The sequence below is a fragment of the Hylaeus volcanicus genome, chromosome 4, assembly GCF_026283585.1.
Source record: "Hylaeus volcanicus isolate JK05 chromosome 4, UHH_iyHylVolc1.0_haploid, whole genome shotgun sequence".
Lineage (NCBI taxonomy): Eukaryota > Metazoa > Arthropoda > Insecta > Hymenoptera > Colletidae > Hylaeus > Hylaeus volcanicus.
Window position 1 is genome coordinate 25152056 of NC_071979.1, and position 20400 is coordinate 25172455.

The 20400-nt window shown below is 42.2% G+C and overlaps 4 protein-coding genes across 5 annotated transcripts; 2 read left to right on the top strand and 2 right to left on the bottom strand.

The window, feature by feature from the left end:
* The first annotated feature begins 6 nt into the window (after positions 1 to 6).
* On the top strand, positions 7 to 5948 carry LOC128874543 (uncharacterized). The gene is made up of 5 exons (XM_054119363.1): positions 7 to 4914; positions 4987 to 5194; positions 5266 to 5448; positions 5520 to 5713; positions 5791 to 5948. The coding sequence occupies exons 1-5, from the start codon at positions 4710 to 4712 to the stop codon at positions 5946 to 5948; spliced, it is 948 nt and encodes a 315-aa protein (XP_053975338.1). The 5' UTR covers positions 7 to 4709.
* Positions 5949 to 5982: 34 nt separating this feature from the next.
* On the bottom strand, positions 5983 to 8148 carry LOC128874542 (RCC1 domain-containing protein 1-like). Its single transcript, XM_054119362.1, has 6 exons — positions 7220 to 8148; positions 6958 to 7148; positions 6764 to 6893; positions 6567 to 6693; positions 6329 to 6503; positions 5983 to 6203 (listed from the first exon to the last, which is right to left on the bottom strand). The coding sequence occupies exons 1-6, from the start codon at positions 7453 to 7455 to the stop codon at positions 6043 to 6045; spliced, it is 1020 nt and encodes a 339-aa protein (XP_053975337.1). The 5' UTR covers positions 7456 to 8148; the 3' UTR covers positions 5983 to 6042.
* LOC128874544 (ADP-ribosylation factor-like protein 3) lies at positions 7684 to 9970 on the top strand. The gene is made up of 5 exons (XM_054119364.1): positions 7684 to 7819; positions 8264 to 8392; positions 8585 to 8716; positions 8792 to 9028; positions 9596 to 9970. The coding sequence occupies exons 1-5, from the start codon at positions 7817 to 7819 to the stop codon at positions 9635 to 9637; spliced, it is 543 nt and encodes a 180-aa protein (XP_053975339.1). The 5' UTR covers positions 7684 to 7816; the 3' UTR covers positions 9638 to 9970.
* LOC128874541 (uncharacterized) lies at positions 9688 to 19777 on the bottom strand. Of its 2 annotated transcripts, none has more exons than XM_054119360.1 (6): positions 19631 to 19777; positions 12930 to 13152; positions 11663 to 12390; positions 11138 to 11339; positions 10833 to 11051; positions 9688 to 10478 (listed from the first exon to the last, which is right to left on the bottom strand). In XM_054119360.1, exons 2-6 carry the CDS (start codon positions 13113 to 13115, stop codon positions 10398 to 10400), a joined length of 1416 nt encoding a protein of 471 aa, XP_053975335.1. In that variant the 5' UTR covers positions 13116 to 13152; positions 19631 to 19777; the 3' UTR covers positions 9688 to 10397. The 2 variants fall into 2 exon arrangements, with proteins under 2 accessions (XP_053975335.1, XP_053975336.1); XM_054119361.1 differs by lacking the exon at positions 19631 to 19777 and adding an exon at positions 17222 to 17240.
* Positions 19778 to 20400: the final 623 nt, after the last annotated feature.

Below are 20400 nucleotides of genomic sequence, written 5' to 3' on the forward strand. Positions count from 1 at the left end.
TCTCTCTCTCTCTCTCTCTCTCTCTCTCTCTCTCTCTCTCTCTCTCTTTTTCTCTCTCAAGAATAAAAGCCCGAAATAGCGATTGAAGCGCGAACTAAACAAGTATCGCAGAGGTGGGGCGAAAGAAATAAATTCATACGAATTAGGAGACGACGCTTAATCGTCGCTCTTTCGATAAAAATGATAATTTAACGGACACTCGTTGCGCGTTATTGGAATAAAAGAGGCAAGGGAAGAGAGAAGGCGCGGTGGACTCGCGAGCAACGTTGGTGACCAGGCTAAATCGAAAACTATGCGACTGATAGAAAGCAGTATTCGTGCGAGAAATTGTTAAGTAAAATTCGCGTAATCTAGCCTTAATGAGAAAGATCAAATTAGGTTTAATTGCGGCGGTACCGCGTGGAAATTATCTCGATTGGCTGTAAAATGTTGTCGTGGAAGATTAAGGGCCGCAATGGCGACGTGGCCAGACGCGTTCCTCTTCGCACGGTGATGTATCTAGTGAGAGTAATGTTATTAGGTAACTTAAGCGTACGTACTATAAAGGAGCATAACGAAATGCCAGTTGTAAAAAGTTTTTTTTTTTTTTCATTTTTTCGTTCTGGGATGTAACAGAGAAACCGAATGGGAACACGTCCCATTGATCGCCGAGAAACTGAGGAACCGAGCGAGTCGTTGGATACCAGGGCGCGAAGGAAATTAAGAGAACTTATGGAAATTACGTTTCGGAGGAAAGAAAAACGAAGCCGCGATAGAAGCGTGAAGTTTCAAAACACGGCCGCGCGCATCGCTTTTGATCGCGAAATGTTGTTGATACCCCCAAGATCGAGTTTTCCTTTCTGTTCTTTTCGTTTTTCCTTCGTTCGTTTATTTCACCACGGGACACGATACGCCGTGAACGACGATACAATTGTAAAGAATATAGTAGCGATAAAGGAACGAGCAGAAGGCGATTTTATAATGGGCGAACGGAACATTTTCATGTGTATACGCGATTACAAATTTTTTCGAGAAACGACAGCTTTACCGATAGTTAAACCAATAGTTTTTCGCAAAACACGAGAGCACACGTAACGAAACACCTACACTCGTACAAGGACAAAACACACACACACACACACACACACGCATCCACACACGATACACACGCATATACATATAAAGCGATCCATGCGACGACAAAACAAACAAAAAAAATAATGTTGTATGAATATAACGTTTGCAGTTAGGTGGGACCAAAAACGACTTTATATCTCTATGTGCATATCCAAGCAACGTGTAATTTAATTAATGAATTAATTAATTATCCATTATTAATGACTAGGTAAAGAAAAAAGATCCATTGATAGCGATCGAGGACGATGACGAATCATTAACCAATAATTAGATTATTAAGTTTGTTTATTGATGCATTATTCTATGATATAATTATTATTATTATTATTAACTTTATTGCCTTTATTATTATTTTATTACATTGATTAATGCCGATGATAATATTATTATTATTTAAACAACGTTTTAAGACATGATTATTTAGATATCGAATAGAACAGTACGTATCATTAATTATTAATTATTTTTAATTATTATTATTATTATTATTATTATTATTATGAGATATTTTGTTGTATTATTTTCAATAAAATCGATTGAAAATATTTAATTTCCTCGGTTTTTAATTTTTTATTTTGCGTTTCGCCAGCAGTTGTCGTAAGTGATTACTTCTTCCCTTCGATGACCGTGGAGAATCGCGCGATTTCTTTTCCTTTTACCTGTACGAAAAGAAAAAAGAAAATACACAAGTCTTGCGTCACGGTGGAAGAGCGAGAAGGAAAGAAGCGGACGAGGCGATTCGAAATCACGGCTCTCTACCTAAATATCCCACCTTTCTCTTCTTCGGTGCTTCGGTCTAGAGTTCATTGTTTTATGCTTTTCTATTTTCCGTTTGTTATTTTTCAGTTCAGATTTCATTGGCTGCGTCTGTATACGATTCTCACCCCACAAAAAGAAAAACCCTCCGAGCAGTCACGTATCGCCGGATGATTTTACGAGACTCGGGAAGAAACGGGGGAAGATGGAACGAAAACGGTCCAACCAGCACACGTGTAATTAGAAACGTAGATGCAAAAGGAAGAAGATAAGGCACCGAAAAGTAAACGCCGGAAAAGAACAGGTTGAAAAGGAATACCGATCGACGCGGCAAGAGGTTATAAGACGCGATCGCTAAGATGGCGAACGAAAAAGAAGAATTATCGTTAGCTCTACCCGAACGTTCTGTCCGTGTTCCACGGGGTTTGCACCTATCGGAAAGTATCTATATAGCTTACTGTGATCCCTTTGATCAAATCATAACTCTATTCTCCTTATTTGCGTGTTATCCGAATTCCAACGAGTAACGCGGTTCCATGTTACGCAAATTTACGGTACAAACAGAGTTGCATAAATCTAGAAGCAACGACTCGAGTATCCAAGGTGACACAGGCCATCGAGAATCGAACGAAGGTATCCTTCGGAGCGTAGAGAACAAAAGAGGCATTTTACCCGTCGTTCTAATCGTATCGATCGTTTTGAATTTGTTCGGAAACATTTCTAGCGTGTTCGCGGTAGCGAGCCGACCGAACAGAACCTTCCGGTAGACCTAGAAAACAGAATTCCATACAGAGAAGCAGGAGGAACGCGTGGAAGCAAACATACAAACAAAAGACATGAACAAGATACGGAATACAACAGTAACAAACTACCACAGTAACAACCACACCCAATGAAAAAAAAAAAATATATATATATATATACAGAAAACAGAGAGAGAAACAAAAAATGGGAAATAGTTATAAAAGCCACACACATACGCGTACACACATACACACACAAATGTACTAAGTAAGTTCATACTGCGTATTGCCTTTCTGACTTCGGTGTGAAAATATATAAATAAAAAAAAAAAAATTGTCAGTCGCGCCGGGACTCGGGGATTTTCGAGCGACCTATACGATATAGTATATAGCTGTTTAGTAGTGTCCCGAGGGGCGCACGGTTCGTCGAGTTTCCCGTTTCTCTCAGCTTTCTCGGCTGTTCTCCGCGCGCTTTTCCACGAAAAAAAGGAAAACAGAAAAAAGAAAAGGAGAAAGAGCGAACAATGGGGAAGACGTTCCACGCGGCGAGACATTCTGTTTGTTTTCTCGACCGTCGGTCTTCCCTGATCTTCGACCTCTTTCTCGAGAACGAAACGTCGATCGAGCACCGAATCCGATTATTCAATCGGAGAACTACCGAGGTAAACGGGAGCCCCGACCAATAACACGTCGCTGAGACCAAAAGAATCATTTTTCACGGTTCCGCAAGTAAAAAAGATGTCCCCGAGAATAAGCGAAACTCCCCGCGTCCTCGCCTGCTGTGTCTGTTTCATGTTTTTCAATATTTGTAATTTATCGATAAAATTATTAAAACGGTATCGATACATAACAGTCTAAAGTGTGCGCTACTCTACATAATATTATTATATATAAAGTATAAAAGTATACATTATATATATATATTATATATATATATACATATATATTATATATGAGAAGTATAATATATATATTATACACACATTGGGATTGGTGAGAATATACGGTTTTTTCGCTTTGGAGTGTTATTTTCTGAAAATATTGAACAAAATATGGAAAAAAAATTAAAAAATAAAACCAATGAATAAAAAAAAAAAAAACAATGAACGAACCGTTCTTCCTCGATTGTTTCATTATTTTTCATCGCGACACCTCGACATCGCTCGATTCGAACAAGAGACGTGCCGATCCCGCGAGCATTTTCCCGTACTGTCGTTACAGAATCGACCAAAGGAGACCAGAAATGTCGAATACGAAGAACGAAAGCGATCCACACGGTGAAACCGAAAACGAGGTTCAGTTTCCTAGCTCTAATCGTTTCATCTGCGGCGTACGTCGACGCCGAGAGGATCGAATGCAAAGAGGTGCACGTGCGCGTCATTTATCCGTCACACGTCGAAAAATTCGGTATTCGAGCCTCTCGAACAGCCCTTATCGCGGACAGCCTTCAACGAAACGTCAGTCCCATGGCTTTGCATTCAACTTTCACGGTTCCTGATTTTCGACGATGCCGGGAAACATTTGTGTCGGTAGACGTCGACCAGTGTTGGGTCTTACAGCAGTGGTCATTTCCTCTACTTTACTTTTCAAATAGTTACAAACATTTTATAGAAGTAAAATCATCGTTGTCAACCCCCGTGGCCCCTTTCACGCGAGAGCTCGACGCTTCGTTAGTTGCGTTACGTGGTAAATCCGCGCGTGCGCAATTGTCATTAATCAGTAATCGTAAATTGCATTTGTAATATGGAATTATAAATCACTAATTGGTAATCTTGCATGGATAATGGTTTCCGATTAATCATTAAACCCGAGTACTGGTTATTCGGTAATGGTAATCGTGAATTACATTTTGCCCGACACTGGTGTCGATGCGAATCCACGATAAGAGTTAGCGAAATTCGATTTGGTTAAAAATTTGCTAGCAACCCGATGGACAGTCGATGGATCGGTCAGAAGTCTTCGTCGAACCTGAGAAAAAGTTTCTGGCGACCCTTCCATCTAAATTCAAGAGCATGATCGGGACATCGTTCAGAATCGAGAGCGAGAGACCACAGGATCTCATCGAGTTAGAATATTTATTCTTGTATCGAAATAATGGTACTAAAGCGTGTAGAGTCTTCGTATTTCCGCAGATCGCTGGGAAATGCTCTCGAGATCACCGACTACGAGACAAACATGGCTTCCTTTTGGTTCCTAGACACGTTAGCGCTTCAAGTTCTACAGAACAAAAAGAACCTCGATGGCTATTACTTGAGCGTCTTGATCAGTTGGCTGGCTGGGGAAATGACGTTGATTCGAGGTAAAAAAATTAAAATTTACATCTGTATGCATAGCTCCTTACTTTCTGCTTGAAATTTTCGTTCATTGGCAGATAAGAAGCATCCTCGTGAGACGTTTCTCGAAGAGATGAAAGAGATTTTCAACGTGGCTGCTTCTAAAGTGACCGAAGAGAATCGAGTGCCTTACTGGGACGAAATCGTGTCTAACGATGACACGGAAAAAGCGGAAGTTGAAGAGCATTCGGTGAACGACCAACGTTCGTCGATTTTAAACGAGTCGAAACGAGAGTCAACGAAAAAGTAATCAACCGCTTTCGTTGGTCTGTAAATTCTATTTAACTCGAGTGTCTATGTTTCGTATTTTCCACAAGTCTGCAGAAAAGGCAAAGCAAAGAGTCACGCAGCAATGTCAAGAAGGAAGTAAATAGAAAAGAAACATTCTCGGATAGCCTCGAAAATCCATCATCATCCGTGTCGGAAGAAATCGAGAAACCTTTCAGCAACGTAGACCCAATTCTTGCGTTGGACGCCCTGATGGAATGTACATACGACATGTAAGTTCGTTAATTAGGAGGATAAGCGACACGAGTGCCGGAATGTTACTGAAATAATTTTCATCGAGCAGGTACGCCAACGAGTTTCGATACACCCTCGTCTACGCAGTCTTCGTTGAGCCAATAGAATTGGAAATATGTGAACTGCCATTTGTTCTTCGAGAACCACGGCCAGTGAAGCTGGCAGATCCTATGTCGATGCCTTTTGACGTGAAACTTCGGCAGAGATTTGGAAAGTCGAAAAAACCGGAGAAGAAAACGACAGGTGTTGTAAAATGCTTCTTCTAATGTCTCCGACAAAATAATTGTTTTTCGTATTAACATTTTTTTTCTATCTTACAGGTAAAAGAAAGAAAAGAACACAACCGGAAGTACCCGTGACTCCTCCGCCTTCTCTAACAGACGAAGAGATGTTAACGAACAAGCGTAAATTTATTTTACCGCTGATAGAAGCAGAAAACGCGTTGGAAATATTTGAACAGTACGAGGACACGCGGTAAACCAGGAGAATTCAACGGACGATGGAAAAACATCTTTTTATTTTTTTTTTATTTTTTTTTGTTGAGAAATTATTATCCGTGAAAGATTACAAGCTCAATCCGTTACGAGCGTGGTTCCCCAGTCGCGACACTTGAAGTCTTTAATATTTGCAGGCACTTCGAGTTTGACAAACTTTGGGGAGTTCGGTAGTGCCTCTCGAGGTTGTCCTAACTGCCCGTACTTATTAGATCCGCAACCCCAAAGCGTTCCGTCATCTGTTGGAAAGACGAATCTTTCGGTAATTATTTACAATAGTCAGCGAGGACGGCGCTATCGTAAATAATCGCTAACATTTCGTATTTTTGTTTTCCCTAAACTTTGAACGCTTAGAAACACGTACCCATCATGCAGACGGTGAATGTATTTCCACATTCGACTTTTTTCACGGACATCTCTACGTTCTCATTTCGATCGTTCGTAAAATCTACCACCGTGGGCACAGCCACTACTTTGCTGGCTTGGCCAGGTAACCCTAACTCTCCATTCGTATTCCATCCCCACGTGTAAAGGTCACCCTATAATTTAAAAATATTTTCTACGAAAAGTTTTGATCCGATTCATCCTGTGAAAATATTCACCTGATCCGTAACCACCGCACTGTGCCAACCCATGGCGGAAATATGAACGACTTTGAGACCAGCTAAAGCCTCGATAATCCTTGGATCGTCACAGTCCTCCAAATCATTGTGTCCTAGCTGACCGCGCCTATTTTTACAAACCGTATCTTTTCATTTAATCGCGGATACGATAGAGACGCTATGCTGGTAGTACGTACGTTCCCATTCCCATTGAATAAACGTCACCATTTTCCGCCAGTAAGATAGCGTGATCGAATCCGCAAGCGACGTCTACAAACTTTACCCTCTTTGGCATATCAACCAATATTGGAACGTTAAACGCACGACCTAGAGTATAAATTAACGCGTATGCAAATCTTATCGTTTCTCTGATTTTGAGAATTGTATGTACCTAAATTGGTGAGAACTACCGTACACCCTCCTTGTAAAACTTTCACTGGATATTCATCTTTCAAATCATCGTTGCTTGGAATAAAGTTGGTCACCTTATTCCAAGAGTTTTCATAAATCTTATATCTCCACATTTCATTGTCTATCGATACGATTACTATACTGTCTTTGCCAACTGCAGCTTGTCGACAACTACAAAAAGTAACTATGAAACTTGGAGTAGAATACATTTGGGGAGGGATATTCCGGTACACACGCTGTACCTGTCTAACGGTTTCTCTGGTATTTGTATCAATATGATATTATCATCTGTAATATTTTCTTGAGCCTTCTTACAAATATATAATTCCCTCTCCCTCCAAAGGAGAAAATAACTCCAACCTACTTGGAACTCTGTAATTCCAGGAAATGGAATTTCTGTAAACGAATCTACAGCAAAAATTACTCCTTCGCTGTTTGAAAACAATGTACTGGTATTGAAACCAGCATAATAAAGCATCGTGTTTCTACCAATAAAATTCTTTGTGAACAAATACTGTTTATGCACCTTATTGAACCCTAAGTATAAGCTTGACTTATGTGTACATTCAGAAGTAAGAAGAAACTACACGTCAAGGGTACAATCTCCTTGGCTGTAGAAATCGAATTCTCCGTATTAAACGAAGCGACAAAGTTTCTATTCGAAGTGTCACGTCTTTACGCGCATCGTGTGAAAGATTATTGGTCGAAATGTAAAGCACCAGTTTCCTTAGATACGAAGGAAACAACACAAACTCTGCAGACGATAACCAAGCCAGCAACTCGCCGTAGTTAAAGAGTCACCAGATTTTTGTTCCTGTTGAATAACAAACAAACGGAATATGGTAACGAATAAAGAATAATCGACTTTAAAGGAGCACGAAACGTTTTATTCTGCACCCCTTTCAACAGCTAGAAGCGTATCTGTCAAAGCACGAGACGTGTACAACATAACCTGACAATCACGGCACCCTCGAATTTCAGCGCAAACTATTTTACAACGATGTATTTCGTTCAACAGAAAATCTTCTATCTCTGTGTCAATTGTTCCTTTAACACTCTACGTTTTAACGAAACGTAGTTTCTATGTTTTAACGAAAAATTCCTCAACTTTTTCCAAGAGCACCTTAATGCGTTTCGCACTCAACAGTGCGTGGCAATTCTGTCTGCTATCTCGAAAAGCGCGCGATTTAAATTTAAATGTTCGGTGTTCCTAAGTAGAAGACTATAGATAAACTATAGTTTCCTATTATTGTACTAATTTAAATTCCCTTTGTATCCAACAACAGGGACTCTTATCAATCTTGAGGAAACTGCGCTCCAATCCGGATAAAGAGTTGCGTTTGCTTCTTCTGGGGTTAGACAACGCTGGAAAAACAACGATTTTAAAATCTTTGGCCAACGAAGACATTACACAGGTATAAAATGCATCTCGATATTTATACGAGTCGCGTTTAACCATTTATAGGACAGAATTCCCATGGCATTTCTTTTTTTTCATGTTTTTTGTCACAATTCATTTAGTTACAGCATAAACTTAAAAATACAAAATTCCCACCTCTTCGTGTTGAACTATTCACAGTCGTAAATTATTTGAATGTTTGTTTAAGGTAACGCCAACTCAGGGGTTCAATATAAAAAGCGTGCAAAGCGAGGGTTTCAAGTTGAACGTCTGGGATATAGGCGGTGCTCGAAAAATTCGACCGTACTGGCGAAATTATTTCGAGAACACGGACGTCCTGGTAAGCGATCTGGATTTTGATGTTTCCTAAAGAAAATAGAGAGCATGGTACGAGAACAGTTTTCTTTTTACAAAGATATACGTCGTGGACAGCGCCGACATAAAGAGACTAGAGGAGACGGGCCAAGAGTTATCCGAACTTTTGCTGGAAGAGAAACTACGCGGAGTTCCGTTATTGGTGTACGCGAATAAACAGGATCTCGGACAGGCTGTAACCGCAGCTGAAATCGCAGAAGGCCTGGGATTGCACAATATCAAGGATCGCGACTGGCAGATACAGTCGTGCATCGCCACCGAAGGGAAAGGCGTAAAGGTACGCTAACGGTAAACTAGCGATCGCGTACGATCGGTACAAGCTTAACCCTTTGCGCTCCTATGTCGAGTGTGACTTGACATCAGTTTTTTATCTCAGGAGAGTTTTTATTAGGTGGACTGGAAAGTAATGTCGTTTATTTCACATTAAATTCAAACTAATTATTAATAAATTCCTTTTTCTAATCAATTATGTAATCGCCCTCGTTATCAACATCCTTTTGCCACTTAGTGTAAAAATTTTGAATGCCAGATCGATAAAAATCAACGAGCTAGTGAGTGATAAACAAGTATTTGAAATTGAAAAAACGACATTACTTTCCAATCCACCTAATATCTTGGACATTTCTTTCGTGTCCAAATCTATATCATACATTTGAAAGTTATAAACTACAACTATAGCGTGAATAAAACTGGTATTTAAGTGAATTTCTGTCTTTCTATATTTAAATTGCCTTATTTTTTAGTTAAAGTAAATTTCAAATAAAACACTTAGAAGCGTCGGAGGTAACGAAATTGAAATATAATTCGGAATGCAAAGGGTTAGAACGTATTTCGAATGTTTCAGGAGGGCCTCGAGTGGGCGTGCAAAAACATCAAGAGGAAGTAACGGCGAAGGATGGGTGGAGGTTGCAAGGTGGAACGAAACGGTCCGCGATGTGTCTTATACATCCATCATACGTTTTATTTGGCTTTTACCTAATATTTACAAGAGCTGTTGCAGACAAAACGCCTTATAAATTCGGTGCAAACGGGCGCGCGCCATCGAACAGATTTCAAACGGATTTCCGTCTCTTCTCGAGCTCTCCTTGGCTCGAAATTACGGTGCCCTTAAGAACTCGTCTGTTGTAACGAATCACGGTCTTCTCGTGAAATAGAATTTGTATAGGTTCCTTCAGTGGAAATAAATATAATGAAAAGTCAAAGTAATCGTAATCAGTGCCTTCACGCCTAACTGTACCGCAGCGTTTTCCAGACACTTCGAACGAACGTCGTCGGGCACCGCAAAGTTACTGTTGGAATAGTTGTGCAACGTAAAACAAAACAAAAGAATCCTTTCTCAAAATCACAATAAATAAAAAAATTGTCAGAAATTAATCGCCTATGCTATTGCGCTACGTCCACGGTACCTTTTTTCTTATTCGTATGTACACGCGAAGAAGGTAGAGGGATTTTAAACAGCGACGTCCCTTTACCTACGTCGACTTTTACCGGTGGATCGAGCCTCTTAATATAATAAACCGATTACGCCTTGTCGCGCGTAGTAAACACATCTTATAAACGAGAGACAACACACGACGGTCCACGTGTTTTTGTTATTGACTTCTGTCATCGGGAATGTCTTTCACGAGGGAACACTCGACCGGAGATCAAAGTTCGTTGTGAACGCTCTCCGTGGTAACGCGAACCTCCTCTTCGTGGAACTCCGTGCAGTTGGCTGGATACTTTTGCTGAAAATCACAGGAAAGGTCAGAGGGTGAACGCTGAGGACTATACGACGTAGAAAGAAGAGGAAAGATCACGTATTAACCCTTTGTGGGTTGCGGTACAAAGCAACATCTAGGTGTTCCTTGAATACTTCGTTAAATGGGAGAGTGTTTCCAAAGTCAATTTAAGTTTAGCATTCGTGGCAAGAGAATGCTAAGAAAGCATCTCGAATTGCTGGCAGATTCCAGAAAAAAAACATTCTGTAGTCAAGGGTTAAGCTCGCCCGCCTAACAGCGTTATTTATCTTCCTGTAATTCAATTCTTTCCCTATCGTTGAGTTTTATTAACAGCGCCGGGATTCAAAGCATGCAACTTACGATGCATTTGTCGTGTTCCGTGATGGCGCCGTACAAGATCCAGAAACTGGTTCCCAGCTTGTTGCTGACGGCCCAGGCGGCAGGGAAACTGGTCACCTTCAGCACGCCGTCGCGCAGAGGCGACTGTTTGCCGTCCTGTTCGTTCTTCTCGTTTATGGAGCACAAGATCTGACTGGCGCATTGGGGACTCTTGATCGCCCACTTGTACGCTCGATACGACTATAAAAACGACCCACGGTGTCAGTACCAAACAGAAATTTAAACCTTATCGTTAATAAATCTGTGTTACGTTACTAATTCCTCACCTTCAACATGGGATCAATGATATCGTTGTTGATCACGTCGCTGAGTCTGTTGCTGATCTCCCTGGCGTTCACTCGAGACATTATGAATCCCTTTTCCGAAGCTAGGCTAATTAATTCCTGAACGTACGCCACCGCTGGCTTAATGTACTGCGAGCTGTCCACCTTCATGCTCAAATGTCTCTTCGCGACCGCGTCTATCGTCCTGTCGATCATCATCAAACGTTACTCGAATAACATTCATTAAATACAGTCAGGCCCATAAATATTCGTAGCCTCTATATCTATCGAAGAAATTTGTTTCGATTAAGTGGTAGGATTGATGTCTTGTAGGTAAAGCGGTTGACTTTGGATCCGAGGATCGTGGGTTCGAATCTCCGTACCTTATTTTTCGTTCGAACTCCTGCATTTTATAATGAAAAATTCATTTAGTAATATCAAAACTATTACTTAATTTAGTCAAACTTCTTCGATAGACATAGAGGGTACACGAATATTGATATATCTAGTGTATAACTAGTTGATTACCTGCAGAGGCTCTCCATTGGTCTCATAGCGTCGAACATGGCCATCTTCGGGAACCCTTGCGACTTGAGGAAGCTGTTCCCCACGAATTGCACCGTGTTCAAATAACGCTGCTGGATCTGCGGGTCGCTGACGTGGGAGATCCACTCCCCCACGTAATTCGTCAACACTCTGATCCATCGTCGACGCAGAGAGGGGTTCTCGAAGCTGTCCAAAATTTGCTCGTACCGGATACGACCGTCCGAGTCGGACATCTGACCGACGAATTGCGCTAGGCCGCTGTTCTTCCACAACGTTTGACCCAGTTCGGAGTTGCTGAAGTGCTCCCACATCACGTGTATGTTCTCGAGGATTGGAGGCATGTACCAGGAGTGGCCAGAGTGGTCGTGCACTTTTTCGGAATCGCCGTCGACCTCGTTGCTTCCCGCGAAATTCTGCAGCAGCATGGGCAGAATTCCCATCACTACGTCGGGGTTCCTGTTCTGACCGAACAGCATGCTTCCTAGGTTCAGCAGGCCTCCCAGATCCAGGCTGGGTTCTTGCTCCGTGTCAACCTCTTTTGCTGCTCTTTTGGTGTTCTGGTTCGTGTTCATCATGCCGTCGAGGACCGAGCCTATCACCGAGTAGTCGAAACCCTGACGATTCCCATTTCCGGCGAACAACGTCCCGATGCCAGAGAGGATCTGCCCCACGCCGTCCATGTTCGATTTTCCACCGAACATTTCGTCCGCCTGTTCAAGGGATTTGCATTGAATATACACCTCGGAGTAAGGTCGCTATTTTGGAACATTCTCAGTAATTCTTCGTACTCAATTACTGCCGCAAGTTTTTTAATCGTGTAATCACTTAGTATACCTTCCATTGTATAAGTACGATTTTACTTTTAAACTTATTTGCTATTTATGTATAAATTTATTTACTCCAGAAGTCAACGAAGTCGCATTTCGTAATAAATCATCAGGCTTTAATATAGTATTAATTAATAAGTTTTTCTAAAACAATGACGTCATATACAGCTTCTTGGAAATTTTCCATTTAATTTCCCTTCGTTTCCTGGTACGTTTGCCTTTAGTTTCCTTGGTACCCTTCCCCTTGAATTTCCCTCTTCTCAATTCGCAATATTGTCGACGTTCAGCGAAATGCGAAAAATCGCTCCGCTTAAAACTTTAGAGATGCAACTTCGTTGAACTTTTATCCACTTTTGGATGAATATTATTTTAATATTATTTAATATATCTCCTAATATAGAAGCATCGTTGTATCAGTCTACCTGTTTTCCAGCATCGGGCTGCACGAACGCGCTGGCCATGCCTCGGATGCCATCCACATTGTCCTTATTAGAGAAGAAGGATTTCGCCGCCTCGAGGAAGATGGTCGAGGCGTCCTCGGCATCGTGATCGTCGCAGCGCGCGAGACCAACGAGGATCAGCAGAATGCACGTTCTCGATAACCACATCTTGCCTTCCTTTATTCCTCCTGTCTTCTGGCTGCCTCTGAAATCACAATACATCGATAAAGTCCATCGTAAAATACGTTTATTCGATTTTTTGTTTCGACCATTTTTTTTATCCAATCCACGTCCATCTCTTAACACTCTGGAGCGTCGTCCTGGGGCCCGAAAAAGGAACGGGAGTCGTTAACCTTCAACCGGATCCTGACTCTGGTCGAGTTATTTTAGGAAGGCGCGGCTTCTTCGAGCTCGCGACCGACACAACGGAAACGTTTCGGCTCGTGGTCACTCGGATATACCGTTGCTCTCTCCACGTAACAAAAGACATTCGCCGACGATGCGTCGTTATTACACGGATACTTTCCTGCCGAGGATCGGACACCTGCCGTTGATCGGTTGTCTCGACAGATGCAGCGCTTTCGGGCCTCCGTTTAGGAAGGTTGACGGTGACGCGCGAGCAGGTTTATCCGAAAGCTGGGTTACGTAAAGTAATAGGAAGAGCAGAGGATGGAGGATCGATGGAGGAAGAGGAGATATTAACCCTTTGCACTCGAGAGGTGACTCTCGGTCACATCTTAACGTAATGCAATCACTAGGTTTGACGCAGTGAATCAACTAATGTTCGTTTAAGTTTCATTTCTTTAGAACTCGAACTTTCATAAATAAAATGACTGTCGGTGAAGTAAAGGTGACCTGATTCTCAAATCTCAAATTAGAGATCTCATCTTCGAAGTCGATCTAAGCTTACCATTCGTGGCAATAGAATGCTAAAAAAGGATCTCGAGTTGCTGGTAGATACCGGAAAAAGGCCTCGATTGCGAAGGGTTAACGCAACAGAGTCACGTAACAGACATAGCTAGAAAAAGTACGAGGAATTTTATACTTCTTTCATCTAGAAATCATTTCGGTCTAACCTCGAAGAATGGCTCCGATATACGATGCGGTAATTCCTGTGAAATATTCGAGTAACGGGAAAGCTTGCCACGCGAGCCTTTCAGTTTAACGCATAAAATTAAATCGCTCCAAGTACAATATAATTAACAATGTTAGCGTTTATCAGCAACGAGTCCTCGAGTTTCCTACGATATTTCCTTGTGTAGCAAGAACATATAATTTTATTAACCGGCGATTGTCTTTAAAATATCGATTACAGTTTCACGAGGGTCTATAGCTGATAACCACCCTGCTAGTGCTATTATTCGAATTGAAAAGAACGGAGAGCACGGTCCCGAGTACCGCTCGTTCTCGATAAGGTTCCCGTATTCGTCCTTGAGATTCACCATCATCGCGGCCAAGTAGCCGACGGTCGGTCGCGCGAGAGGCGTCGTGAATGGAAAGAGGGGACCGAACGATTGGAGCCGCGTACACTAACGCGCAATTTCAGTACCGTAAACCGCATGAAATTGACATTCTCCAGTTGGAGGGACGATTCGGGCTAACGGTACACACTGTTAGTCATCGTTCCGCCGACGCGACGCGGCGAACCTCGCGTCAATTGACAGGGCACGCGGTCGCCAACTGGATACCTTTCTCGATCGAGGGAAGGATCCTTCGTGGTCGAAATTGAAATCGAGGCGGTGACCTCCTTTCGACCGGATCCAGTCGCGTCATCGCATCGATACGTTCGAGATCCAACTAACGAGAGAATCGACTTAGTCAGAGGAAGCAATTACAGTCATAGAATCAGTCGTTCAGAGTTGGATTACGTAGAAAAGCGAATCGAGAGGTATGCATCAATAAGGAGGCAGCTCCATTTTCTCAAATTTTTCCTCCTCGTTGCACCACAAAAAAAAAGAATGTTTTAAATCCGTGATTATGTTCTAGCCTCACAACCACATAGAAAGAAATGGAGCTACCTCCTTATTACAGCACACACCCCATATTGTAACTTGACTACTCGAAACTCGAATAGGAAGCAATTACAGTCATAGAATCAGTCGTTGAGTCGGATTACGTAGAAAAGCGAATCGAGGGGTGTGCATCAATAAGGCGGCAGCTCCATTTTTTCAAATTTTTCCTCCTCGTTGCATCACAAAAAAAAAAAGAATGTTTTAAATCCGTGATTATGTTCTAGCCTCAAAACCTCATAGAAAGAAATGGAGCTACCTCCTTATTACAGCACACCTTCCATATCGTACCTTGACTACTCGAAACTAGAATAGTTGTCCTAGACCACCTATTCTACCCATCTACGTCCGCCAACCGAAAGGAGCGTAGCGATTGGAGATACTTTCGTTAAATTTGACCCTCCTCCTTTAATGGTCGGGTCAAAAGCGACCGATATATCTGTTCCATCATTAGGTTTTTGTATCGTTTGCGCAACTGTGAAGACTGAATTCAATAAGAACGAAATCACTCAAAGGTTACTGTTGAAAAAATTAGCATTCCATAATGCGAAAAGGAAAATGTGTACGTGTGTGTCATCGATGTATGTAAATAGCAAAGGAACAGACCGCTGTTTGGATGAAGCAGCAGGAACTGGAAGAGTTCCCCTGAACAGGCCACCCGATCGAGGGGTCTCCCAAGGCGATTCTTTCGCTTGCGGGACATCGATCAGCGGTAAACGCGACCAGCCGATGATCGTGGCAACGATCGTCCCTGACATTGTTCCTTTCGATGAGCGAGTCGCTTTTATTTATCAATTTCGCGCGTAAACACGGAAAGTGCAAGATTGCAGCTCGTTCTCGCGTGGCCGAGAGGGAAAGCATGACAGAACTCTCGGAACGTCGTCGGTTTCCAAGGTCAGCCGGACGTCGACACGATTTCCTGATTGGAGGCGCCGCGACACCGCGGTTACGCGTCCATTTTCATTTTTGCCGAGAGAAGTCATCGACGGAACGCCGCGAGTTCGTTACAGCAACGTCTTCGAATTTTTTTTATTCCAGTGGACGCGATTCTATCGAGATTCCTGTTACTCGGGAAGAAACAAAGCCGGCCGGAATTATGAAGGCCAATCGGAGATTCATGGACCTCCGCGAACACCGGCATTTTGATGCGTAATTAAAGGAGTTCGTTAGACACGCTCAGAGTAACTTCGTACGCCTGTTGAACGCAATTTGCCATCCTCGTACCGATTCGTTTGAGGAACAGCTGGTATCGCCTTTCGTCTTTCCAACTATCGAGGCGAACTATCCAACATTCTTGCCATCCGGTGAAAGGTATCCTTTAATTTAACGAATCTCGAGAAGAGCATCGAGTCCTCGAGTGTATCGATGTCGAGCAAACAGTTGCTTCGAGTAGGATCGTGTAAACAGGGAATAACGAATAAATTCTAGTAGCTTGTGCGAGAATATGACTAATCCGTCTAAACAAACGATAACACGATGACAATTGTTTGTCTTCCTCGTTACCTACGCCCTCGTTAATACACGGTAATTTAGAGCGATAAAACGGAGTCGATACATCGCGCGGCCGTCATTTTGATAACATGCCGAACGACCAAATAAGAAGCGAACCTACAACCAGTAGTAACCAACAAATAAAGTAAACATGCTTGTAGATATTCTTGCTACTCATTTTCGTAAAGAACGTACGAATTTGTTCAATTTTCTGACCATTTTCTCGCCTACAAACTATACTCTATACTATACAAACTATACTCTATATGTATTGCAGAGAGAAAAAAAAGATCCCACATGGCAAGAATTACTCGACACTATCCGCGTTACTCTACTGTTGGCACCGCAACGTTCTTCTTAGGTCTGATTTTTCTTTCTCTCTGCAAAACGTCGTGTAATACAGTCAGTCTCACAAGTATTCGTAACCTCTATGTCCACTGAAGAAATTTGTCTAAATTAAGAGGGGAGGGGGGAGAGGCGCGAACCAAAACTAGTTACCAGTAGTAATTGAGACAAAATTTTGTAACTTTGTACTTTTATGTAATTTTTCATCCTGAATTCAATGATGTAAACAAATAAGTGCCTAAACAATTTTTTTTTTTAACGAAACTTTCGAAAAAGTTGGAACGAAAAATCCCAAAAAATTGATTTGGAAACATGAAACCTATCGATCAATTTAGACAAATGTCTTCGATAGACGTAAGTAAAAAGTACGAATACTTATGGGATTGACTGTATACACAGATTTGTACAGAGAAATGGAACGATACGTACCTACGTTTGAGAGCCACGTAAGCGTTTAGAAAAGAATGTTGCGCCTCGCACGCGCTAAAAAAATTACACCTTTGTCTTTTCAGCACGAATTATCGCTCAAGTAACTATCGTTAGAAAAGATAACAACTCATTAGTCCTTATCGGTGATTACGGCACGGGTTTTTGTAACGCGTTCTGAAATTCTCGAGTCAGGAAGTTGTTTTCGTTACGGAACGTTCGCCCGATGGAAACTAACACGTACTATTTACTGTACCACGAAGACTAAATTATTCCCATTCGAACGAAATGTTCTCGACGATATAACACGTTTTAATTACAAGATTTGTCTGTTCGGATAACACTCGTATAAGTTGAGATATGTTGCGTTTAAAATACGTTTATTTATTAAGCTATTCGAACCTCGAATAACTATAGGCACGCGAACAATATTCTTTCTAGTTGGTCAAAGAAGTTCAGAAGGCATGGAAAAAACACACAACATTTAATTACGCTCGCTGGTTGATGTCATCCATTGCTAATTACAGCGGGAAAATAGCGCATAACCGATAACGTTGGGCGATTACGATTAGTCATGTAAACGGCGAACCGAAACGAATAATGGAGGTGAATTTTTCGTTGAACCCGTTAAAATATAACCGTTACTTATTTGCCACGTGACATTGTTTCTGACACTCGAAAAGGATGCTCGAGATTATCGATTATTTTTTACGAAACTCTTAATTTCTTCCGAATTATCGCGACCTAATGGAAAGTACGATTCCCGGAGAAGTTAAAAAAGAAAAATAAGTACTGTATTATCTCCTTGAAAAAGCTAAACTACGGTCGACGTTGACTTCGAAAACGCGAGCACGGAAAACGCCATCATCTTTACGGAACGCGATCGTTCCGAAAATACTCGATTCCGGAAGAAACTTCCTGAGAAGAAGGAACGAGAGGCAAGTTACGATCGGGTTATGAAACGGGTTATGAAAATCCGCGTGGCCGCAGCAACGGTAGTCGCAATCAACTAGAGCGTGTTCGATAGTGTTTTCAGCGTGGATACGATCATTGAAGCTTGACACATCGGTACTCGTTGCGGATCGCATACTTTGCACACATTGAAACAAACTCGAAACGCTGTCGTCCACGTGAATCGAACTTTTCAAATTTTTGTGCAACGACGAGACGCGTCGTGGATCGAAAGGGAGCTGACGATGACTTTGTTCGTAGACAGAAAAATTAAATTAACGAATGCTACGTTTAAAAGAACGTCAAATGCAACAAGCATCACGTTTCCAACCGAATACAATATAAAATAAACATATTTTGCTGCGTCTAAACTTCGATCTTGAAAGTCGACTTTAGATTCATAGCGTTACTTGTACACACGGGGGGTCATCGTCTCGTTAACAAGTAATTTGGAAAACCGCCAAAGTCGGTGGGTACACTCCAAACAGCGATCCACGAAGAAGAGAACATTCACCCGACACGGTATCTCTGAATACTTCAGTCGTCGACGCTTGCAATTTATGTCGATGTAATACGATCTTTAACAGTGTACTTTGTAAACGTATAACTCATCGCTGTTCTATTCTTTTTACTGCTGAAACATACCCAGTTCCGGTGTCGTAAACAATTTACGTACACGATTAACCCATTCACTGCCAACTACGAGATGTCTCGTAGATCAAATTGATTGTGATTACTCGAAGGATCGGTATATACCCGTTCGAGTCACGAATTATTGCAAAAGAAGATCGTGATGTTTTTTGTTAAAACAACAAATTTAATATCACTTTTTATTGTGAAAATAATACCTTAAATTACACATCAAGGCAAAACGCTTTAAATTTATTTGGTAATGAATAGGTTAAAAGAGACCTGTCCGACGACTGAAAGAACGTACACGTAAACCAAAAACTTGGCGAGTCCGCTACTCGTCGTTTAGCGAATGAATGAACGACGAGTGTCTTCCAATGGTAAATTTGGAGTCGATGCCATTTGTAGGTCCCAGGATGGACGATCGTTAGCTCGATGCAAGACGTACCAACGGATCTGTTGGTATGTAACCATTACGAAGTCCCAAAGTTTTATTTCCCAAGGCTTCCGACCTTTATTCGAAGCCACGATAAATCTGCACCTCGAAGAGCGCTTGAAGTAACCCTGGAGTTTAGCAGGATCGTCCGTGGGAGAGGCGAAACTTGGTTTTCTCATAGTTTTGTAGCATCGTGCCCCCCGTACTCAATAATAAGGAGTCAAACGCGAATCGTAGGGTGCGGGATTATTGGCCGTGTAGGAAAAGCGGTCGACTGTGGATCCCAAGATCGTGAGTTCGAACCACCGTGACTTATTTTTCGCAGAGACTTCTACAGTTTGGACACTCGACGTCTGTTTTGGACCCCAAATGAGAAGACCGACGCGTGGACTTACCTCGAATCTGACGATTTCGTGAATAAACGTCGAGGCGGTGGCCACCGGGGATCGAAAAACTCGCGTGCAGCCGAGGAGAGTCCCGTTGGTCCTCGGAGAGCCGTGGGCACCTGACGCGACGAAGGTTCTGGTGTGACTGCCGTCGAAGGTAGCCCGTCGAACGGTACTTACCTACCTGAGCAGGTAAGCAGAGCCAGCTGCGAGCGCGGACGACGATAACACCGTGCAACGCTTTTGCAGCTCCTCGACGCCTCCGTGGATCCTCGGCTACGTAGTCGAACATTTATTTTCGAGAGGCTGCACGACCGTTCCCTACCGCTCAATGGAAACGCGGATTCGCGCGAACGATGGCTATCCACCTTTACGCTGAAATACCGTAACCTGTTTTCAACGAGAATTCCCTGAAGAAGGCGTGCTCGACTTGGGTGGAAGGTGGGACCGGCTCGAATCAACCGTCGACGATTCGAATTTTATATTTTTAGAGGATCAACGATTTATCGCTTTGTCGTCCATGTATTTTAACCAGTCGCCTGTATTTGACGAGTATACTCGTCATGGAAAACTGGCGGTATTTCGTGTCACGACGAGTGTACTCGTCGTGCGTAAAAAGTACCGACCATTGTCTATTTAAACTGTAATTTTAGCGAAAACATATTCTCACATGATATTTTGAACATTTTGAGGCCAGGCTGGAATAAAACGAACGAATAAACAGCTCATCATTTCTCATAACGAATTTATTTATGCGCTATGACAACCTTTTTTAGATG